At 48.1% G+C, this 25,088-nt stretch overlaps 1 protein-coding gene across 1 annotated transcript; it reads left to right on the forward strand.

Moving 5' to 3' along the window:
- Window positions 1-8,794: 8,794 nt before the first annotated feature.
- LOC119178079 (ragulator complex protein LAMTOR5 homolog) lies at window positions 8,795-25,056 on the forward strand. Its single transcript, XM_037429245.2, has 4 exons — window positions 8,795-9,011; window positions 9,229-9,287; window positions 9,397-9,514; window positions 24,905-25,056. Exons 1-4 carry the CDS (start codon window positions 8,977-8,979, stop codon window positions 24,966-24,968), a joined length of 276 nt encoding a protein of 91 aa, XP_037285142.1. The 5' UTR covers window positions 8,795-8,976; the 3' UTR covers window positions 24,969-25,056.
- The last annotated feature ends 32 nt before the right edge of the window (window positions 25,057-25,088 follow it).

The following is a 25,088-nucleotide window of genomic DNA, read 5'->3' on the forward strand; positions in this document are numbered from 1 at the left end:
CCTTCATAAATGCAGCCTGGTGTTTCCCGCAATATCCCACGCGAAGGGCTAAACAAGATTTGATTGATTGATATGTGGAGTTTAACGTCCCAATAACACCATGTGATTATGAGCGACCACGTAAGGGAGGGCTCCGAAAATTTCGACCACCTGTGGTTCTTCAACGTGCGCCCACATCGGAGCACGCTGTCCGAGAGCATTTCCGCCTCCATCGTAAATGCAGCCGCCGCTGCCGGGATTTGATCCCGCGGCCAGCGGGTCAGCAGTCGAGTGCCTTAGCCACTAGAACACCACGCCAGGGCGAGGCTAAAGGAGAGGCCAGCTTGAGTCACTTACTGTCTACAATACCATACCATGTGAACAGTGATGCTTGAAGTTCGGTACGAAACCATTCCTATTCAAGAGCTCACAGGCAGAATGGGGAGAGTAGATGCTAGCTGGTTGGGCATAGTTTACACTTGTGACAAGCTGCTTGGGCACGAAGAAAGACGCACAAAACACACGTGTACACAACACGCGTGCGTAGTAAAAACTATTTATTTGATGGAAACGAGAGAAGAATGAAATACAGCGGAATAACCTCTCTTTATTTCGCATTTGTAGATCGCGACAAAATTGTGGTGCTTTCGAGATTTCGCGGACAATGAGACCTGCTGCAATGGTTAGCTAAGTTACCAGGGCTGACGGCTATAATTATGTTCGCGTAAACGCGTATTAATACACCTATTGGTTTTATAATAAAGAATTGAGACATTCAGAACTGTTATTTCAGACGAGGTAGGAGCGTAGGCCTAGCCAGCGAAAGCAGCGACAATGTCCGGGCGAGCGTCTCGTGCTTAGCACTGAAAATGTGTTTTCCGAGCTATGCATGACCCACTACTTCTTCATTACATATTTCCCCCTCGCTGAAGACGGAGCCAAGTAGGTGTTCTAAGGTGTCGTAAGGACAAGTGGGTCGTGATACGGTTTGAGACGATCCACGTGTACGATTTCGCGGCCTCGGCGACGCAGGTCCGGAGTGGGCGACAGGGGTTCGATGAGGTAGTTGACAGCGGAAGTTCACTGTATGACGCGATAAGGCCCGTGGTACCTGCTGACGAACTTTGTAGAGGTACCAGGAGCAGCAATGGGAGGCACCCACAGCCAAACAAGAGAGTTGGGTGAAAACTGGTAGTGGGACCGCCCATCGTCGTGACGAAATTTCTGTAGCCCTTGTTCTTGTGTTGTAAGGGTGCGAGCTAATTGCCGACATTCTTCCGCATACTGAGCGGCTTCGGAAACTGGTGTGCCTTCGGATGAGTCGGGTCGGTAGGGGAGAATGGTGTCGATTGGAGATGATGGCTCTCGACCATAAGGTAAAAAGAAGGGAGCAAAGCCGGTCGTCGCTTGAGGCGCCGTGTTTAAGCGTACGTTACGTAGGGAAGGATAAGATACCAGTTGGTGTGGTCGGAGGCGACATACATAGAAAGCATGTCGCCAAGAGTACGGTTGAAACGTTCGGTCAAGCCGTTCGTTTGTGGACGATATGCGGTAGTACAGCGGTGAACCACATGGCATTCAGCAAGAAGTTCTTGAATTACATCCGCGAGAAAGACGCGGCCTCGATCACTCAAAAGTTCACGCGGAGCGCCGTGACGCAGAACAACACGTTGGAGCAGGAAAGACGCAACGTCACGTGCTGTCGCGGTTGGTAGAGCGGCCGTTTCTGCATATCTCGTGAGATGGTCGATCGCTACAGTAATCCAGCGATTCCCAGCTGATGTATATGGCAGAGGAGCATAAAGGTCTATTCCAACCCGGTCGAATGGTCGCACTGGGCATGGTAACAGCTGCATTGGTGCAGTAGGACGGCTAGGATCGTGCTTGCGGCGTTGGCACTCTGTGCAAGATCGAATGTACTTTTGAACGAATGTGTACATGCCGCGCCAATAAAACCGAAAACGTAGCCTGGCGTAGGTTTTAAACAAACCGGCGTGTGCACACTGCGGATCGGCATGAAAAGCAGCACATATGCTGGCACGGAGATGCCTGGGTATGGCAAGTAACCATTTGCAGCCGTCAAGGTGGTAGTTGCGGCGATAAAGTGTTCCATCAGGGATGGCGAAGTGGGAGGCTTTTCGGTGTAGCGTTCGAGATGGCGGGTGGGCGAGTGTTTCAGATAGGTAATCCATCAAAGACGCAATCCACGAATCCTTGCGCTGCTCCGCAGCCATGTCAATGGGTCCGGCTAGTGGAAGTAAGTTGTCTTGGATGGAGAGACTCGCAATATCAGTGGAAACGGGCGAACGTGAAAGAGAATCGGCATCGGCTGCTTTTGGCCTGAGCAATAAATGACACGGATGTCGTACTCTTGGAGCCGTAAAGCCCATGGTGCCAAGCGTCTGGAGGGATCCTCGAGGGAGGATAACTAGCAGAGCGCGTGGTGATCGGTAACGACGTCGAAAGGGTGGCTGTACAGATAAGGCCGAAATTTCGTAATGGCCCAGATGATCGCTAGGCATTCTTTCTCAGTTACCGAATAATTTGGTTCTGTTCTTGTAAGAGTGCGGCTCGCGTACGCAACAACATATTCTTGGTAACCAGGCTTTCGTTGGACGGGTACAGCGCCAAGACCGACACCACTAGAATCCGTGTGGGTTTCTGTGGGAACGCTTGAATCAAAATGTCGCAGTATGGGTGGTGATGTAAGCAGTTCACGGAGCTTCGCAAAGGCACTGTCGCAGGCTTGAGACCACGCAGATAGATTGCGGTCTCCCTGAAGTAGGTCTGTCAGAGGTGCCATGATCGAGGCGAAATCCCGGACGAAGCGGCAGAAGTATGAGCAAAGCCCAATGAAACTACGCAGCTCCTTGAGAGACGTGGGCCTCGGGAACTCGCTAACAGCACGTAGCTTAGCGGGGTCAGGGAGAACGCCATCCTTCGACACGACGTATCCGAGAATGGTCAGCTTGCGTGCTCCAAAGTGACACTTCTTCAAGTTTAGTTGGAGGCCTGCTGCAGAAAGGCAGCGTATAACCTGTTCCAAGCGACGAAGGTGCGTGGAAAAATCGGGCGAGAACACCACCACATCATCTAAGTAGCACAAACACGTGTTCCATTTGAGGCCTCGTAGGATAGTGTCCATCATGTGCTCAAATGTTGCCGGCGCATTGCATAGGCCGAATGGCATCACGTTAAATTCGTGTAAGCCGTCTGGTGTAACAAAGGCAGTTGTTGGTCTATCATCCGGAATCATGGGCACTTGCCAATACCCAGAGCGTAGATCAAGGGAGGAAAAGAACTCTGCGCCTTGTAAAGAGTCGAAGGCGTCATCGATCGGAGGCAAAGGATGAACATCCTTTCGTGTTATTTTGTTCAGGCGACGATAATCTACAAAAGCGTATTGTGCCATCCTTCTTTTAAACTAAAACAACCGGCGACGCCCAAGGACTGTTTGATAGTTGAACGACGCCGCGCTTTAGCATGTCACCTACTTGTTCATCGATGACACGGCGTTTAGTCGGTGAAACACGGTACGGTCGCTGCCGTAGTGGTGGGTAATTACCTGTGTCGGTCTGGTGGCATACAGTAGATGTTCGACCTAAGGTAGCGCTGTTACTGTCAAAGGATGGCGGAAACTTGTCAAGAAGGTTCAAAAGCTCACACCTCTGTTGTGGGTTTAGGCCTTCGTCGATCACACTGTTGAAAATGTCGGCAGTTGAAGGGCCATTCCCGGAACTACAGGAGAGGGCGCTGACTTCCAATGATCCATCAGGAACGTCAAGTGTAGCGATGATTTCGAATGATTCGATTGAGCCGATACATTCACCCCGAAGCAGCGTAATCCTGAATGGGAACGGATTCCCCACAGGCACGTCGGTCCCACCACCTTGAAGAGTAACGAGAGTGGTTGGGAGCGGTGATAGGAGGCGATGAACGAAAGCAGCGGAAGGTGTGAAGAATGCGGTAGCGTCGACGACGGCGGAACACGACACAGGTGTGAAGACAGTAGCGCGCGGAGGGGTCTGGGTGTCGTCACTAATGACCAACTTCACGTAGGAAGGGTGATAGTCTGCAGGTAGGGCATCACCAAGGGGAGAAAAAACGACTTCGGCACGAGCGCAATCAATGACGGCTTGGTGATGGAAGAGAAAATCCCAGCCTAAAATGATGTAGTGAGAACAGTGCGGGAGTACTATGAACTGCACTGTGTAGGGCACTCCTTGAATTGCAAGTCTGGCGGTACACGCGCCCTCAGGCTGCACAGGCTGTGCAGTGGCAGTACGTAGACACGAACCCAAGTAAGGAGTTGTAACTTTACGAATTGAACGGCAAACTTTTTCGGCAATTACAGAAATGGCGGCACCAGTATCAATAAGGGCAAGTGCAGGTACACCTTCAAGAACGGCATTAATTACATTCGGCGGCGAACGAAGAGGGCTTGTGCTTTGCGACGAGGACGCAGTTCTTGCCTCGAGAACTGCGTCATTTAGTTTTCCGCGTCAATTGGTGGTTACAATCAAGGCACGAGTGAAAAATTAAATCCTTCACTGCGGAGTGCCAGTCCTTACTTCACTATTTAAAGGAAAGAAGAAAAAGCTAAATCTAGTTCTTGTGCACTAAGTATAGGTCCGTTCGATTCACCTGCACCGGTCGGAACCGGTTCACGGCTGTGCACGCGAAGTTCAGAAATTGTGCAGCGTGAGTTCAGCGGTGCAGGCACAGCACGACACCCGAAACAAATGACGATGTGCCGACAAGGTGTTGGCCTTATTTCTTTTCGGTTAATTTACACCATTCAGCAAACACCGACCTATGGCGAAACGCACATGCGGACAGTTTATGAGGCGCAAACATCTTGGCAAAACACACCGCATTTGTAGAGGCGGGTACGGCGCCTAAGCCACCTACGTCTAAGTGCTGCGTCGTCTGCTCAGCTGCACGCGCGCCTGCACCAAGCCGGCACCGTCAGCGAAGGAGGTGCAGGAAAATTGTGAACCGGTGCTGCACCTCTTCTGCACCTTTCGAAACGAATGGCAGGGTTCAGCGGTCGTCAATGCTGCACCGCTGAAACGAATGGTAAGGTGCAGCACCTCGTGAGCTGGTTCATGTGGTGCAGGCGAATCGAACGGACCTTATTACGGCTAGGTAGCATTAGCCGCCGCCCGATCTCAAGAGTACAGCTAGGGTGGCTAGAATGCCCTAGTACAGCCAAGTAGGTTATACTAAATCTTCTGGAGTGACAGAGGGGCTTCGTGTCTGAAGCCGACGCGCGGCCATATTGCTCAGGGCAGAAAGCGGATGGGCGCTTTGTAGCGTACGTGGCTTTCGCGTTGTTCTTGTGCTAGTATTGTTGCGTGTGGTCACTAACAAGACGGTTCTGAACACGTCTGTGATCACTTTTCGAGACGACGAGTGCGGGCTCTTGGGTAGCACTGGGCTGCGCGAATCGTGTGAAGCAGACACCGGGAACAACTTTTGATGTGCAAGTAGGTTCACTTCGTTCGCTCGTTTTTCCTAACATATTTTCGCGACTGCGACTGCATTCGCAAGTAAATAGATTACCTTTTTGCATGCGGGTGCACAGAGATACTTTGAAAATAATTTTTGTACGTTTCAGGCTTCCAATGACGTCATATTGCACGGCAGATGAGAGTGCGCTCTGAGGCGAGAAGGTCAAGCGCCAAAAAAGAATGACGACTCAGTAGTCATGCTCAGTAGACATGTTGAAGAAGGCTGATTCGATGAGACTGCCTAAATAACCATATGACGAGCTTGTAACATCACTACCGTGTTGCATCGTTTTCATGCGCACTTACAAAAGCTAGTACGTGGGTGTACCTAATACAAGTGAACGCTTCGTTTTTGAAAGGTGGATAACGTCGCACCGGCTCTGCATTTCTGGGACTTGGGTTTCTTATATTTGCATGAGCACTACACTCCCAATGCCGAAATTTCTGATGCTTATGCCTCTCCTTATCTAGGAGAAAAAGAAAATGAGCTCCTCTGAAAAGTCGGGGAAATAAACAGTTTCGCCTAAAGCACCTCTCATTGACGGAGCTGTCGAAATTCCACCACCCCCAAACTTCACCCGCAAAGGAGTGGTATAGGCAAAAAATAAAAACTGAGGTACAATTAACAGCTGAAAAAGAAGGATAATCGTAGCTGTACGTACCAACGGGACCTTTTAAAATGTATTGAGGCTTCTCGGAATTTCATTGACATGATGTAATGGAGCAAGATATATTATCAGATGAAGGATTGGAAGTTTTTCCAGCATTGTTTTCTCTGAATATACAGGAGCTTCTCAAATGAGTACGTGAAAAGCCCCCCCCCCCCCCCTCCATAACAAAAGAGTTTGCACACACGCAATTGTTATTCGCCAAGGGCTTATATTGTGTGCGAGTGACTTATATTTTCGCTGCATCTCCTCACTGGTTACTTCTGCTGCGAGGCAACTGTAAGCATATAATGCGAATTAATATCCTTGAGTGCTTTTTTTAGAGCGAAAGCTTCAGATCAGAACATGAATCATGCACGGTGCCGTAGATGTCCACCGCCGCTTGTAACCAGTATCGAAGGAAAATAAGCTCGGCAAATTAAAAAAAAAAAAACAATAAAGGGACACTAAAGTCAAATAACAATTTACGTCAGAGTGAAAGTTCAGTGTATGACAACATATAAAACGACAATATTATCAACAACAGTGCCATACTTACCGAGAAATTAAGGTAAATGCACAAGAACACAAGCGCCACAGTAGGACATTTTCAATATTATCCCCATGACACTAGACGGACTGCATACAATTATTCACTAGTTATTGATCTAACTTCACTAAATAAAGAACCTTCCGTGCATCAAGAAACGCAACAAAATGCTGCTTGTTCGTTTCTGTTTGATTCACGAAAAAAAAGAACCGCTGGACGTTACTACGGGGAATGGCGCGAGGGGTTCAAAAATTCAATTTTCGCGTGGTTACCCAGGGCAGGTGGTGTAATCTAGCGGGGCGCAGTTGAAACAAAGGCGTCTGCAATCTCGAAGCCAATGGCGGGAAATCGATCAATGGCCTTTGTTGGCGCTATGGCTTCCGCTGCTTTCGGTCTGCTACTATTAGCGCGGTAAAGCCGGGCAACATTGTGCATGGCAACAATGACGTGATACGGTCCGGTCAGTCCGCTTTTTGAGGCGGGTAATTTGAAGTGCGCCAACCCGATGCGGAGCACTAAAACGTGATTTTATTTCAAAATATGCCCTTCCTTAACACGAAAGTAACACTACGAGGTTTCTGGACCATCATTTCAACAATCAACGTTGACTTAATAGTTGGCTGTAGTGTCCCTTTAATGACACAATGGGATTCTAACGCGGGTCCGCTGCATGCCTGCCGGTACGTATTCTACCTCTGAGCCAAGCTAGTGCTATGAACTCGTTTCTAAACTGGCCTTATAGGCAGGCTTGGTGTCGGGAAAGGAATCGTGGTAATATGAGTAATAAAGCGTTTTAGATAATCAAAGGAACAGCCAGGCGTCACACAATGCGAATTGAGTAACGACTGGGTCGTCCAATGCCCCAACCCTTTCGAAAACTTCGATCACCTATTAACTGTGTCGCATACCCACTTCACGCATAGTTCTTCATCGTCGTCAGCGACTGCATAAAAATTCACAAAATTTATAGCTATTCATGGCTCTGTGGGTACCCAAAAGTGTGCCTGTAGCATTCTAAAGAATGTTTAGAAAAGGTTCTGAAAGGCCGCTCTTCTAGCTTTCACTGTGACTGTGCTACGCGTTGAGCGCAGGCCTGGCGTGCTCTTTAACACGCTTAAACACCAAGTGTGAAATAAAAATTAAAGCAGATGTGCATTAAAGTCATTCCTACGTTTCCTCGCCCCCTAAAAATAATAAATACATGCTTTAGTAGCTATATCAAAACGCACGGCCGGAAGCGCCCAGTGCATTACGGCGAAGTCGACGCCTCCTTCTGCCCTGAGCAATATGGTCGCGGCGGCTTCACTTAGATACCAAGGAGGATAAAAAAAAAAAAAAAATGCTGGAGTGAAAGCTCCCGCATTGCCTTGCCAGCAGAAGTGAAGCTATCTTTTGCCACTGCCAAGATGGCGGAAACATGCTTTTTTCTCATGTCTTTTCTGATAGTGACCACTTAGAAATCAAGTGGTTTTGATATGTTAGTGTTAATTCTACGTTAGTTCTATATTAAAAGACAGTTGTTACCGACGAGACAACACACAAAAACGAGTATGGGTGTCTGAATATTCAAAGGGCTTTGCCTGCGATCGTAGGCTCACTAAGAAAAACTAGTAACTCTAAGACGCACTTGGAGCACTATGTGACCCAAAAAAGTTTCCACGTTACACTCGTTTATTTATTTATTTATTTATTTAGCAATACTGCTAGCCCCAACATGGGGCCATAGCAGAGTCGGTGTACATAGTTGAGCGTTCGAGTGGGCGTACATAGTTGAGCGTTCGAGTGAATCGCTGAACGGCGATACTTTATTATGCCTCTAGTAAGGTGGCCGCCGCAACCACCATCTTGCCAGAGGCACGGCTTCACTCCTAGGCTACAATTTCCACTCCAGCAGTTTTTTAAATCCTCATTGTTAGATACCGTGGTTAGATACATGGGTGAGTATGTGGGATAACCACTCCAGGAGGCTTAGTATAACTTCCTTGGGTAGGGATAGGTGTTCTGTGGTAGAGCGATATTAATTCATCCATCCACCTATTTATCGTGGAAGTGCGTTTATTTGCCCACATATTTCTCAAGTTGTATGTCACGTGACAAAACAGACTGGCGCTGCTTGCGCTGCCGGAACTGCCTGATAGCCAAATATATGTGAAGTTGTGGGCGTGTGAAGCGTGGTGTAAAGAATATTTTTGTGGACGTTTACATTACGTAAGGTCGGAATACGGACATTGCCTGCAAGTAAACTTGCGTACGGACACATTCCTGCGAAGCAACATTTCTTGCCAACATGGAAGCTCCGCTCGCCAAGTGCTTAGAAGAGGTGTAAGTGGCACGTCGTTATTGCTATTTTCACTCACACTTAACGAGATAACATGCTCAGTTATTCTGAACGATGCCTTAGCCTGCATATTCTATACAAGGCTTCAGTGGACCACATCGAGTAACTCTCCTCTAATGCTGGGACTCTCGTAGTTTACGTTTCGGGCATTGTGTTCACTTGGATACCAGCAAAGTGCGACATTGGTTTTGTTCTTTCTAGCGTGGAGTCTGGAGCGGTTGGAATAATTTGCGCCGACAGACATGGCTTGGCACTGCACAGTGAGTGTTATATATGAAACCGCTCCTTTTCAGTCTGTGTTCGTACTGTCACCGCCAAAAGCACTTTTTACCGCTTTGTTTAACTTCTCCGATCATGCGTCGCCCTCAGGTTCGGGTCCAGTGCAGCTCAAATCCGCCGGTGTGATCGCAACGTTAGCCAGTTTGGCCAAGGAAATCGACCCATCGTGCGACACGACTCCCACCATACACCTCGAATCTGACTCACTGTAAGTGGTGCATCTTGCGAAGCTTTGTTTGCTGTCATGATTTCGTAGAAGTGCAACGCTTCTAAACACTATTAGGGTCTGCCAACGTGACAAACATAGGGAATGCATAGCTCGTGTTTGTAACATTTCAGTGGAGTGTTTCTTGATTACAGGACCAGGGATGCACACACACAATGCACACAGGAATGAACAGTGTGTGGGTGCACAATGTTGTATCACATGTAGGTGCCCCGCGCTGCAGCCTCTTCGCCAGCATTGGTTTAATAGCTTGCACATCTGTGTGTTCTAATTGTAATTTGCTTTAGTTGCACGGCACTGCTGTGATGCAAGCACCACCAATGAGAGGCTGTACGTTACTCTAGGTAATGTAACAGTTAGGTGGTACCTTCATTAGAAAAAATTCGGCAGATCCCATGTACCTGAGAATCAACGCTATGCAAAGCAAGCGGAGGAAAGGTGACCGTGTTGAAATTTTTTAATTGAGCGACACGTAACGAAATGACACTAAATATATGTACAAATGTTGCACGCACAGACATATGTTGAAGAGTCGCAGATGTTCATATGACCAGTTGTTTGCACTTGCGGAACGATGCCAACTAGAACACGCGTCTTAGCAACATCAGAAGCTCATATGAAGCGCTGACGCTGGCGAGGATGCTGGCCGTGGACACTGCTACATAAATCAACTTCAGCGCATGGCAACTAACCAAAGTTGACGTTAACCCGACGTGACAACTGTATCAAATGAGTACATAAGTAATGTTTGTAAAATTGGGTAGGCAGCACTGCAACCACTGTTGAGGTTTCACGAAGATTAGCGTCTATTTAAGACGTAGTTCCGAGACCTGGCGTAGCTCTGTGGTAAAATGCGTGATTGCCACGCAAAATGCTTGGGTTCGATTCCAGCTGGGACCCTGACATTTATTCTTTGCATTTGTCGGGTCAATGCTACCAATGTCGGGTATTAACGATCGCACCTTAAAATTGCTCATGTGTGTTCTCGTCGTTCCTGGGTAGATACTTTGTGTCAGTCACCTGTGGCACATACCTGCATACTAGCGGCACATACCCACCCTTGGGTATGTGCCACTGTCTGACGTGTGAAGTGTTTTGACGCCGTACCAGATGGGATTGTGGCATTATTCATGTCTTAACCAGCGTGTCATATTCGTCAAACCACCTAACCCTCCCATGCTAATTTTGGTTCACACCAAGTTAAGGGGGTGACCACAAGAGCACTCAAAAGTAAGCGCTTAGATAGATAGATACGCTCAAAGTCCCCGAAGTTTGCTAAGAAATGCTTCGCATTTAAAACAAATTTTGAGGAGGCCCTGTTTTTTTCTCTCAATTTTGCATGTGTTATTTCTCATTCATACTTCTGTGTTGACTTTGGTTCCTTTCACTTGGGAAAAAATAGACTGTAGATGTATATTAGTGGGCTCTCATCTTACACGAGTTGCACTTTTTTAGACGTGAAGTAATATATGTTAGTGCACAAATGGGAACACCTTAAACAACTGTCATTTATGGAATACTTGGTATTTAGACATACTAGTTGACGTGCTCCTGTGCTTGCGAGAACATTTTCAAACTACTTACAGGGTTTGAACCTTGACTTAACATAAAGAGACAAGTTGATTAAATCAGTGCTCTTTTTAACACACTTGCAGCGAGAAACAAGACTGCAGTGTGAAAACATTTTTGCTGATTGGACCTTGCATCTAAACCAGCAAGATGTCAATATTATGCATGTCGAATACAAAGCCCAAAAGCTGCAAAAAGTTTATTTGGTGTCCTTTTCTGTACTTGGCTTATTGGCCAAACAAACACCTAATGTTTGAGGAATAAAGAAAAAAAGAAATCTGCTGATTCACTGCACCTGTACCTAGACCTTGTGAAGGGAAGGTATTGTGAAACAAGTAATTAAATGCTAAATAACACAGATGTGTTTGGCATACACATCTTCCCTTCTGAACACAGAGGCCCGCCCCAATAACATCATGTGAACTACCCCATCTCTGGCATTGACTCATACCCCTGTCACACGACAAATGTAATGTCATTTACAGCGAATGACATTATGTGGACAGAAGGCCATTTTGCCTGCATGCTGTCACATGAAGAAAACAAATGTTATTATAAAACGATGACCATGTCCTTATCCCTCCTGAGCTGTGGCTTTGGGAGAAATAAATATGTATTAAAACTTCCATGTAACATGCAAATCCTCAAAACTAAATTGTTATCACTAAAAAGGTGCTCCTAAAATGTAAGCGCAGTCATTTTACCAACTTGCCACAGCTGCATGACACAAATGAACTCAAGCCAAGAGCTACTCGTAAAGAAACATGGCGAACGATACAATGGGGCAGCGTGAGTGTGTAGTGAACTGAAGCGTGGGCGCATGACTGACTTCCCGGCCGCAGAAATTAGATGGCGGCAGCAATTTTGTGTAGTCACCACCTTGATTACCAAAACACATTTACCTACTGCGTCATGGACGCCATGTTTACATGGGAAAACAGATGTTGTTGAAGAGGTGGTGCTAAGAATCGGAAAGAAAAGAAAGGCCCTCTTGCAAAGAGAATGACAACTATTTTACCGCGACTTCTCGCAAATCTTTGGCTCTCATAATAAATAAAGTAGCATTTATTTCAAGGAGGCCAGTGAGAAAATTATCAGTGAACTTGAAGTGCTATTTTTTGGCACGATAGGAGAGGGCGCGCTGGTCGCCAAAGAGAGCGGACGCGCATCACGTCGGCTCCGTCTTCCAAGAACAATTTGCCAGTGATTTTCGGTCATTCAGCCCATGAATTTTACAACAACGCGTGCGGAAAGTGACCAGGATTCCACTGACACCAAAATTCAAGGTAGGAAAGGACTTTTTGCCGGATTTGAGAGGTTTTCAACCCGCGCCCCTTTGGCCCGATGCTCACGAAAGCCGTCCGTCCGACGAGACGCGCTGAGCGTCTCCTCTGCCGCGGGCGCTTTCTTCGCCCAACAACGATGGAAGTCCAAGTGAACGGGGAGGATATCTCCCCCGAAGAGTTTCTGGAGGGCACGGATTGGTGCACCATCGAATCTAAGACCCAAGTTAACCGCGCAAACGCGCAGAGCAACACCCAGAACGGAGCCCCCTCCTGCACCGGCGAGGGAGCGGACTTCAACCGACAGCGTTCGCGTCGACAACCGCGTAACATCAAGCAGCAAGTCATTAGAAAGAGCAAAATGCCACTACTCCCACGGAGCGATTTCAAGTTCGTGATACGACCACGAGGAGGCCTCGACGTGGCCACCCCTGGAACCGTGCGCCTCGCATCGGCGATTTACCGCGCGGCCAACGTACCGGCTCATGAAGCAGGGGAGAACACGGTGTGTTCCAACAACCATCAAAACATCATCGTCGTGAGCACACCCCATGCCTCTCACGCCGATAAGTACAGACAGCTTCAAGCCATCACCATCGGCGACTGCCACCACGAGGTTAGTGCGTACGAGACGGCCCCCGATAACACGGTGAAGGGAATAATCAAGGGCATCCCGTTAGAAGAAGACGCCAAGTCCAATCATACCAGCATCGTTCACGCACGCAACCCTTACGCCCTGGCAGCCAAACGGCTCAGTAACACCACGACCGTCATAGTGGCGTTTGAAGGACCGTGAGTGCCCACTTACGTCAATTATGGCGGCGCTCTCCTTCGCTGCACCTTGTATTGTAAGCAAATCGACATGTGTCACTGCTCCCCGCAGGGGCGCCTGCTCAAGTAGGCGTTTGGTGTGTAGCGACACCACGGACCCGAGCTAACGGGGGAGTTTCTACTCCCTCCCACGCCTAGCCGTGCGTGGCTTTGCCGTGTCCGGGGAAAAGGGGATCCTGGGGGTTGAGCCGACGCTGGGTGATTGGACCGTTAAGGCCCCCCGGCAGAGGCAACACACCCCTTTGGCCCCGGCTTCACGCAGACGGCAACCCTGGGCTGACCCACCCAGGGGAAATCGGCAGTCGCCTTTTCCTATCTCTCTTTCCCTACATCTTCGTCTTTCTTACTTTTTTAGCTTTCCTGTCTACTTCTCTCTTCTGCTTACTTCCAATTTTCTCGGCGGCAAGGGTTAACCCTGTGCAAATAGCCTACCTTGGCCTAGGCGCATTGGGTTATAGCAGGGTTGTACGGCTGACATCTGCAAGCTTTCAGCATCCGCAAACTTGCAGCGTCCCCTCGTTGGGCTCCGTGGTGGGTGGCCGCCAACGCTGCTGAACAACATACAATTAGCATGCAGAAAGCATTCCCTTTACTTAGTGATCGTGCCTCCTCAAAGCGGGTACGCACCGAAGATATCAATTTTTTCATTCGGCCAAGACAAATGTTTCCTCATTTCCACGTTATACACTGCGAAAAAACTAACAAGCAAGCCAGAACTGTATCCCCCTTCGTAGTGGCTAGATGCTTAACCGAAACTCTCGGTGCTGGGTACAAGGTTACCAAAATGGCCAGCGGAGATCTACTCCTTGAGTTACGTGACAAAGACCAATTCGATAAACTGAACACCCTCACAACGTTTGGAGACACACCCATCAGTATTACGCCACACAGGTCCATGAACTCATCTCGCGGGGTCGTATCGGACGCAGATTTGCTTGACCTGACTGAAGCTGAACTTCTGGAAGGATGGAAGAGCCAGAACGTGACAAACGTACAGCGTATTAAGATAAGAAGAGATCAAAAAGAAATACCAACCAAACACTTAGTACTGACCTTTGCTTCGAGCGATTTGCCGGAAACCATTCAGACTGGGTATACGAAGACATTCGTGAGGCCATATATTCCCAACCCCCGCCGATGCTTCCAATGTCAGAGATATGGCCACGGCTCGCAAAGCTGTCGTGGCCGGAAAACTTGTGCTCTGTGTGGAGTCGTGGGCCATGCCTCCGACAACTGCGAAGCACCTGCACACTGTGTGAACTGTGGTGGTAATCATGCCGCGTACTCGCGTTCCTGTTCTTTCTGGAAAAAAGAAAAAGAGATCATCACTTTAAAGATAAAAGAAAACATTACATTTAAAGAAGCAAGAAAAAGAGTCTCGCCATTTTATGGCCCCACATATGCTGATGCGGCGCGCCAGGGGGCAGTGTCGCACCAGCCCTCGCCACTCCTTCGGCCTGCGCAGAGCGAGCCGTTGGCTGTGGTGCCTGCCCCCAAGGCGTAGCTGAGTCTACTCCGCCTTCTATTGAAGAGGGACCAGAGACTCCAGGGTCCTTTCGTCTCAAGGCCTCACCTCGCCAGGCGAGGCCCAAGCTTCGAAAAACCAGCTCGCATGAGCGGGCATCCAGTGCCTCCGTGGAGGCAATGGATACGGCGGCACCCCTTGTGCCAAAAGAACGGCGCAGCTCTCTGGAGCGCGCCAAGAGAACTAAAAAGCTCATAACAGGGCCTGATAATAGCCCTGTTATTTGAGCTCGACCTTTCAGCTTAAACAAGTCACTCTCTTAACGTGCACACAGCACTAATTTACTTCCAATATGGAAACACAAATTATACATTGGAACGTCAGAGCACTGCTTAAGAACCTCGACGACATCCAAGAGCTTTTATACAAACAGTCACCTCAAGTGCTGTGTGTACAGGAAACACACCTAAAATCCGCCAATACAAATTTTTTACGTGCTTACGTCATATACCGAAAGGACCGAGATGATGCTGTTGCGTCATCCGGTGGCGTAGCCATTATTATTAACCAAGGAGTAGCGTGTACACATTTACCACTCCAGACATCCCTTGAGGCGGTGGCTGTTCGAGCGGTACTTTTAAACAAACTCGTCACCATCTGCTCTTTGTATGTACCTCCCCACCACCGTCTTGAAAGACGTGAATTTCAGTCTTTAATAGACGAACTGCCTGAACCCTATTTGCTTTTTGGGGACCTAAATGCACATAGTGAACTGTGGGGTGATTCTCGCTGTGATGCACGAGGTCGTCTCGTTGAACAATTTCTCTTCTCTTCCAGTGCCTGTTTGTTGAATAGGAAAGAGCCAACCTACTATAACGTTGCCAACAAAACTTACTCGTCTATAGACCTCAGCATCGTATCACCTTCACTTCTACCCCTACTGAAATGGAAAATCATAAATAATCCATATGGAAGTGACCATTTTCCTGTAGTGTTGAGTTCACAAACAACATATGAATGTCCTCTACATGTTCCCAAATGGCTGATAAACAAAGCAGACTGGGAACAGTTCCACAACACTACACGTTTGAGTTGGACAGACATATGTAGGTTAAACATAGATGAAGCTGTGCAGTACTTCACAGCTTTTCTAACTGACGCAGCAGCCAGGTGCATACCGCAAACATCTGGAATGCCCGGCAAACAACACGTCCCATGGTGCAACACAGAGTGTCGTAATGCGCGAAAGGAACAGAACAGGGCATGGAGATTGCTTCGTAACTCACCAACAGCCGAAAATCTTCACACCTTCAAGAAAATAAACTCGCAAGGAAGGAGAACGCGTCGGCAGGCCAGAAGAGAAAGTTGGCACAAGTTTTTATCAGAGATAAATTCATATACACAAGAGGCCAAAGTCTGGAACATGGTTCGAAGGGTAGCAGGAAGAAAAGTACACTCACTCCCACTCGTAAACACTCAAGGTGATACCTTGGAAGATCAGGCAAACTTCCTCGGGGCACATTTTGAATGGGTATCCAGCTCGTCCCACTATACTGACACTTTCCAAAAATACAGAACAAGAATAGAAAAACAGAAACTCGAACACAAATCCGCTAGATACGAGGCATATAACCAAGCTTTCAGTCTAGCGGAGCTCCGAACATCTCTAAACTCTTGCAGTACTTCTGCCCCAGGTTCTGACCGTGTGGTGTATGAAATGTTAAAAAACCTACCAGCCGAAACACAAGAAACCTTACTTTGTTTGTACAATGCTATCTGGTTTTCTGGCACTATCCCTACCTCCTGGAAAGAGGCTATTATTATTCCCATTTTGAAAGAGGGCAAGGACCCTTCTTTAGCTTCAAGTTATAGGCCTATTGCACTTACAAGTTGCTTGTGCAAAGTATTCGAAAAAATGATAAACTGCCGACTTGTACATATCCTTGAAACAAACAATTTGCTCGACCCATTTCAGTGCGGGTTTCGAGAAAGTAGATCCACCACAGACCACCTTGTTCGTATCGAGGCAGAGATCAGAGACGCCTTCGTTCATAAACAATATTTTCTCTCTGTGTTCCTCGATATCGAAAAGGCGTATGATACAACATGGCGTTTCGGAATTCTAAGAGACCTGTCCCACCTTGGTGTGCGCGGAAGAATGTTTCATATAATCGAAAGTTACCTGTCAAACCGGACATTCCGTGTCTGTCTGGGCAGTGTGCTCTTCCAAACATTTGTCCAGGAAACAGGCGTGCCACAAGGTGGTGTGCTTAGTTGCACACTTTTTATTATCAAAATGAATTCTTTGCACTTGTCCATTCCCTGCAATATGTTCTATTGTACATATGTCGACGACGTTCAGCTTGGCTTCAAGTCATGCAACTTGGCCATGTGTGAGCGGCAGGTTCAGCTGGGTTTAAATAAGGTCTCCAAATGGGCAGATGAAAACGGATTTCGACTTAACCCACAAAAAAGCACGTGTGTCTTGTTCTCTCGAAAGAGAGGCATGCACTCGGAACCTGACATTCGACTGAACGGGCAACGTCTGTCCGTCAAAGCCGAGCATAAATTCTTAGGCTTAATCTTGGACAACAAGTTGACCTTCGTACCGCACATCAAATATTTAAAAACAAAATGTTTAAAAGCCATGAATGTTATAAAAGTGTTGTCACGTACTACGTGGGGTAGTGATAGGCAATGCCTCATGAACCTCTATAGAAGCCTCATTCGCACCCGCCTATATTATGGGGCCGTTGTCCATCAGTCTGCTACTCAAAGTGCCTTGAAGATGCTGGACCCCGTGCACCATTTGGGCATCCGCCTTTCTACGGGTGCTTTTCGCACCAGCCCCGTAGAAAGCCTTTATGTTGAGTCAAATGAGTGGTCGCTTCATCTGCAGAGAACTTACATGTCCTTTGTTTATTTCCTTAAGGTGAAAGCAGACAAGAAGCACCCCTCATACTCTACAATTAATGATTTGTCGAGCTCAACTCTGTTTCAAAACAGGCCTTCGATGAGGCAGCCCTTCTCAGTTCGCCTGAAGTGTCTAGCTGAAGAAACTGAAGTGTCACTTGAACACAGTTTAATTGCTCCTGTAGCATACCCGCCACCGTGGCAGTGGCAGACTATAGACTGCGATGTGTCTTTCCTAGAAGTTACAAAACATGCACCTATTGCCCATATCCGAACATACTTTCTGGAACTTCAACACAAATACACACGTCCTGACAGATGCCTCCAAGACTAACTCGTCTGTGTCCTACGCTGCTGTCGGCCCATCCTTTTCGGATGCTGGCCCTCTACATCCACGCACAAGTATCTTCACAGCGGAAGCTTACGCGATACTTGTGGCAGCTAAACACATCAAACAATTACAAATACAAAAAGCAGTAATTTATACAGACTCCCTCAGTGTGGTAACGGCTCTGCACAGTCTTAAAAAACAAAAAAACCCAGTCCTTGTCTCACTTTACTCCATTTTGTGCACACTCTACACACTCAAACAACATGTTGTAGTGTGCTGTGTGCCAGGGCACCGTGAGATCCAAGGCAACGTGAGGGCGGATCAGCTCGCTGCATCCGTTCATGAGAGCACCGCCATTACATCCATATCAATCCCGGCCCTTGATCTTAAGCCGTCTCTCAAACGAAACCTCAGGGACTACTGGCAGAGCAAGTGGGATACACACACACAAAACAAACTACACGTTATCAAGCCACACCTTGGCCATTGGCCACCAGTATCAAAATCACGTCTAACAGAGGTAACACTAACAAGACTCAGGATAGGACACACATACACGACACACACACATCTTTTGTCCGGTGGTGATCCACCATTGTGTGATAAATGTGGTGAGGCATTAACAGTTCTTCACGTTTTAATTCAATGTAAACAATTGGACACAATAAGAAAACAACATTTTCCATTACCCTACCGACAACATATACCTTTACACCCTGCAATGTTCGTTGGTAGGGAACCGCTTTTTAGTTATAAATCATTGCTAGCGTTTTTAAAAGAAATTCATAGTTTTCATATCATATACCCGGGCATTCCGTAGCACGACCTCTCCTGAGAGGTTTTCGCTGCGGTGGCTACATAAGAAAGCACTTGCCTCACGGCCCTTGGACGCAAGGGTATGAACGAGTGAGGCACTTGTGCTAATGCCATACATATCCACCATCGTCTTTTATTATCACCAACTTTGTTCATCTATTCGCACCACACACACCTTTCACGGCATGGTCATGATTTTATTACTTGTATGTTTTTACCCGCCTTACCGCGAGGAATTTTATGGCCCTTATACAGCCGCTAATCACAATTATCGTCCACATTCCATGTCCCATGAACTGGCGCTCTTTGGCCATCAAATGGCCCTTGCGCCAAAAAACACCATATATCATCATCATCATGTGTCACTGCTGCGGGAGACTTGGTCACCGCATGGACGTGTGCCCAAAGCCCAAGGACAAAGTGTGTCGTGGTTGTGATGCCCCTAACCCAGGCCCCAACCACCGGTGTTCCCCCCATTGCAAGCTGTGCGGGGGCGCACACATGACGGCGGACCGCAACTGCCGTGCAAGGTACAAAACGCCCTACATCGTGACGAAGAGACAGTGGGAACGACGCAGGGCCAACGAGGAGGCAGAGGCCACTGCCACCAACTATTCCACCAGCAAGCCCCGCTCAAGATCCAGGACACCCAGTCGAAGCCACTCCCGATCTTGTAGCCGCACACCGGGACCCCGAATGCAGCAGCAACGCCGAGCTCGCAGCCGAACACCTGGACGGAACCCAACGAGGGACGCGAAGGCAACTGATTCGGTGAGCTTTGCAGATGCGGTCAAAGGAAAACGCGCAACAAACGCGGAGGCTGGCGGCAAAACACACACTAAGATAGAGGCGGAGATAGCTCAGTTAACACAGACGATACAAACTATGCAAAAACAAATTGAATGCATGCAGGCACAGATTCACTCAAAGGACGAACTCATACAAAAGCTCCAGTCTGCCGCTCACAGCAAGACTGATCAACAGGTAATGCAGGAAACACATGAAGAACTCGTAGAGGACGGTGAGGCTGAAGGCCCTGATGCTAAATGCGGGCCGGCTATCTCCCTTAAAAAGTCAGTACGTTCCAAGCGTATGCGCGCAGCAACAGGCGACACCCGAGTGAAGGCACTCGAGGCGCGCGTGAGCAGTCTCGAGGAAACTATCACCGCGACTATCATGCGTACGGTTCAACAGAGCTTGGAGAGCATTTATCTCAGATTGTCCAGATTAGAGGCTGCCAACAGCGCGCTGGTGACGTCGCATAGCGAAGCGGCGCCACACATGTAGTACCACATAACCATGGCAAGACACCCTTCGAAACAAAAACATACAATATGGCAGTGGAACTGCAGAAGTTACAAAAACAAACGAGCGCACCTACAACAATACCTGAAAACGATCCCCGAACGCCCAGACGTCATCATACTGCAAGAAACAAACGGCCCCGCCAAACTTTCAGGGTACCAGTCTATAACAGGCAAGAAGGAAAATCCAAACGTAACCACACTGGTCAAGCGAGAGCTCACGGTCATCGAACACGACACCCATGTCAAGGATATTGAAACGTCCTCGTAGAGCTAATTCCACCGCGTAAGAAACCCGACAGCATCTTCGTACTCAACGTCTATAGCAGTCCGAGATGCCGCAAACACCGCTTTCACGTCCTCTTCAAACGAGCACTCGATATCGCCCAGGGTCAACAACTCTTCATTGGAGGCGACTTCAACGCGGTGCATACGGCGTGGGGTTACAAACACGATCAGCCGAAAGGCAGGCATTTGTGGGAAACGGCGCAACTCGCCGGCCTCGAGCTGGTCACTGACCCAGCGGCACCAACTAGACAGGGCAACAGCGTCAGCACAGACACCACGCCTGACCTTACCTTTATGTGCAATACACGAAAGGTGACTTGGAGAAACACCATGCAAGACTTGGGCAGTGACCATTACATTATCTCTATACAAGCAGAAGGCGGCCCACAGGAACACAATGCCGGTTGCCAAATGAAGATTGGGAACTACTACGAAAAAATCGAGACAAGCAACAGATTGAAGACATCAAAAACATTGAGCAATGGGCCGAGCAACTTCGGCGCGACATCAAGAGGGCGACGCAAATGATACCGTCAACAGCTGGGCTTGATAGAATAGACACCCGGTTACTGCACATGTGGCAAGCCAAGACCCAACTGCATCGCCGTTGGAAACGACAACGACATAATAGGAGACTGCGAAAACGAATAGCACAGCTCAACAAAGAAATAGAAAAGCACGCACTTAACCTGCAACAACAGCAATGGGAAGAGAAATGCGCGCAGATGGATGGTCAGCTTACTACGAGTCGCACATGGCAGATACTGCGGTACTTCATAGATCCCGCGAACACCAAGACCTCACAGAGGCAAAACATATGCAAAATCATACACGCTTACAGAGGAACGGAGCAAGATTTCCTACGGGAAGCGGAACTCCATTACATATCCCAAACGCCCCCGCAAGTACATCCGGACTACAGGGGAGAAGGCAACGCCATCCTAGACGAAGAATTCTCAATTTCCGAAATCGAGCCGGCCCTCGTCGAACTCAATACCAAGTCAGCCCCAGGCCTAGATCGAATATCGAACAGGGCACTGCGCAACCTCGATTACAGATCGCTAGAGAAACTCAAAGATTATATCAACGAGTGTTGGGTGCGTGGAAAGTTACCCCAGCAATGGAAAGAAGCGCAGATCATACTTGTACCGAAACCCGGCAAGAAATAGCAGCTGCAGAACCTGCGCCCTATCTCCCTAACATCATGTGTAGGTAAACTGATGGAACATGCGTTCCTCAATAGACTAACAGATTACCTCGAGGACAACAACCTATTACCACACACAATGATTGGGTTCAGAAGGCATCTCTCCACACAGGATGCTCTTCTGCAACTAAAACATCAAATCATAGAAAATCCTGGGTGCTCAACGAGAGCCATCCTTGGCCTGGACCTGAAGAAGGCCTTCGATAACGTTCGTCACGACGCCATATTGCGACAAATAGACAGATTGAACCTCTGAATGCGAGTGTACAACTACGTCAGAGACTTCCTCACGGGAAGAACCGCACGCATGCGAGTGGGACAGCTAGATTCAAATCAAATTAACATTGGAAGCTCGGGTACACCGCAGGGCTCGGTGATCTCGCCGATGCTCTTCAACCTCGTCCTGCTGGGGTTACCCGAGAGATTACATCAAATTGATGGACTGCACCACACGCTATACGCGGATGATATTACGATCTGGACGACAACTGGCAGTGACGGAGAGATCGAGGATCGCTTACAGGCGGCCATAGAATGCGTGGAACATTACCTCGTAGGCACGGGACTCACCTGCTCGGCCGAAAAATCCGAATTACTGCTATATAGACCGGTGAAAAAGGGACGCCCGCCCAAAAACTACGTACTTTCAGAAATACAAGAAATCAAACTAACATCATCAAACGGCTCGCCAATCCCAATGGTAAAGAAGATCCGGGTACTGGGGATGATGATTGAGCAGAACGGCGGCAATGGTGAAGCACTGCGCAAGATAATGGCAAAGGCCACCAGCACGATGCAACTCATCCGACGCATCACGAACAAACATGCGGGCATGCGTGAAGGCAGCGTCATACGACTCATACAAGCCTTTGTTATTTCACAACTAATGTACGCGGCACCGTTTCACAAATGGACAGTTGCGGAACAAGACAAGCTTAACGCCCTGATATGCAAGACGTACAAGTTCGCGTTGGGACTGGCGCCCGGAGTTAGCACCAGCAAACTCCTAGAGCTAGGGTTGCATAACACCCTCGAGGAACTCGTGGAGGCGCAACAAGTTTCCCAGCTCGAGCGCCTATCCAAGACCCGCCCAGGCCGACACCTACTCGAAGAACTTGGCATCACGTACCATACGCAGCACGGCATCAAAGTCGAAATTCCAAGATCGGTACGCGAGCAAGTATACGTACCCCCATTGCCTCGCAACATGCACCCCCAACACCATACGGGACGGCGTAAAGCCAGGGCACAACGCATTACTCAAAGCTACTCCAACGACACTGAAGCGGTTTTCACTGATGCTGCGCGTTATACCAATAAAAAGAGTTTCGTGGCGGTAGTTACCGGCCATCGTGGCAAGTACATCACAAGCCTCACTGTGAACACGGCACACGCTGAAGTGGCAGAGGAAGCGGCTATAGCACTGGCCCTCACACAGACCAATGCCACATACGTGATTAGTGATTCGCAAACAGCAATTCGCAATTTTGCCAACGGATGCATCTTGCAAGAGGCGTTTCACATACTCCAACGACATCCCATACATCCAGGAGAGGTCGACTTCGATAACCGAAGGCACCTGTTATGGATCCCGGCACATACCGGACTGAGCACCCCCAACGAAGCGGCTCACCGCGTTGCTCGAGGCCTCACTCACCGAGCATCGCCGGAGGACGACGAGCCCCCGCGGGGAACTGCAGACATCTGGGCATGGGAGGATCGTATGACCAGGTCTCACGACATCACCACACATTACCAGTTACAAAGACGCATATACCCATCTCCTCACGAAAGGCTAAACAGAGCGCAAGCGGTACACTTCAGACAATTCCAAACAGATTCATACAGAAACCCTAGACTCATGCACGCTATGTATCCAGACATATACACTACAAACAGATGCACGTCATGTGGCGAGGTTGTCACCCTTAGTCACATGCTGTGGGAGTGTCAGGGCCTAATAAACACTTCAAACAGTGCCGATTCATCTCACTCTTCCACCGCCAGTCTCCGCTCGCGTTGGAAGGCCGCACTGCTCAGCTCGAACCTGACAGCACAACTCTGGGCCGTCCAGCGTGCCGAGGAAGCCGCTTCGAGACAAGGTCTCGGAACCGCATCCGCGGTGGGTGCCCAGGCCTACTAAAAAACGCCGGACTCGAATCGTCTGGATTCGACAAATAAAGTTTATGTTCTTCTTCTGGCACGATAGCCGGCATGTGCTTTGGTTCAGTAGTTTCCACAATGCTGTTAATAAAAGCTGTCGCCGAGCATAGTAAGTGAAAAACCAGCATTGTTTGTGGAAATATGGAATACTATTGTGGAGAAATGCATGATACCCTGCTGGTTGAATTTGTATTTGTTTCGTTTCTATCTCACGGTCACGCGCACCTTTTGTAACAATAATAATAATGAAAAAACGCCAGGCCTGTGCGAAAGGCACAGCACAGTCACAGGGAAAGCTAGAAGAGCAGCCTTTCAAAGCCTTTTTCGAAACTCTCATTGGGTAGCTACTGCAAGCACACGTGCTTGATACCCACTAGGGCTTTAATAATAAAATTTTTTGGGTAGTAAGCCTACATTCGCTATACTATTTTTCGTCATTCTTCTGAGAAGTGTGGTATACGCTTAACACTTGCAAGGAATTTTGTGCAAATTGTTCATGCAGTGGCTGATGATGATGAGGATTTATGGCTGAAGTGGGTATGTGCCACAGTTAATAGGGGAACAAGAACGGCTTTTGTAATGGGTTGGAGCATTGGTTGACTTCGTCATTACACTATTCGCATTGTGCGACGACTGGTTCTTTCGCTCTTTTAAAATGCTTTATAAGTCGTATTAACCCGATTGCTTTCCCCACATCAAGCCTGCCTAAGGCAAGTTTGCCAACAAGCCCCAAGCACCGGTGTGGCTTACTGGCAGAATACTGGGCTGGCACCCAGCTGACCTGTGTTCAAGCCCCACTGTGTCATTGGTGCTAGGTTTTTTTTTTCTATTTGCGCGTGATGTGGTTACGGACACCGGCATTGGACAACCGCGCGTGACCAGAGTTGTAATCTCATTACAGCTTTCGCTGTAAAAGCAATTTTTAATCAGAAATAACTTTGTATCACTTCGTTTTTTCACTTGGTAAACAAGTGCTGCTAATCTCAAGCATGCAATTTATCCTAAGCATATCACAAATCTGTACTTCCCATGTTGGTTAAAGCGCCGCTTCGGAAGACCTGGAAGGACACTAGCGTCTTATTCTCTTCTCGGTCTTATGTTATGTAACTATGATACACACACTGTGTTGATAGTGCCAAAAAAGGGCTTGGTATGTGCAGTTGAGAGCTTTCAAAAATTAATCTGTGCTTTGTTGTGTGCAGGGACATCATGATACAACAGAAGGAGCTTGTCACAGTTGGTGTCTACTCTGCAGCAAAGAAGTAGGGCATTCTTTGTAAAATAACGAATTCTCTTTTAGGCTGTGGGTCCCGCCTTGTTTGATGTATAAAAATAAAGTCTTCCCTGTGATCGAGCCACTATATTATTCACAGCTGTCCGGACAGT

This window comes from Rhipicephalus microplus, chromosome 1 (genome assembly GCF_043290135.1).
Source record: "Rhipicephalus microplus isolate Deutch F79 chromosome 1, USDA_Rmic, whole genome shotgun sequence".
In the NCBI taxonomy this organism is placed as follows: Eukaryota; Metazoa; Arthropoda; class Arachnida; order Ixodida; family Ixodidae; genus Rhipicephalus; species Rhipicephalus microplus.

What these genes read in the sequence shown, in the direction of transcription:
- LOC119178079 (XM_037429245.2), top strand. Translation starts at nt 8,977, where the DNA reads ATGGAAGCTCCGCTCGCCAAGTGCTTAGAAGAGGT. An exon ending in ACATGGCTTGGCACTGCACA is followed by an intron (nt 9,288 to 9,396) that starts GTGAGTGTTATA and finishes CGTCGCCCTCAG; the next exon opens with GTTCGGGTCCAGTGCAGCTC. An exon ending in CACCTCGAATCTGACTCACT is followed by an intron (nt 9,515 to 24,904) that starts GTAAGTGGTGCA and finishes TGTTGTGTGCAG; the next exon opens with GGACATCATGATACAACAGA.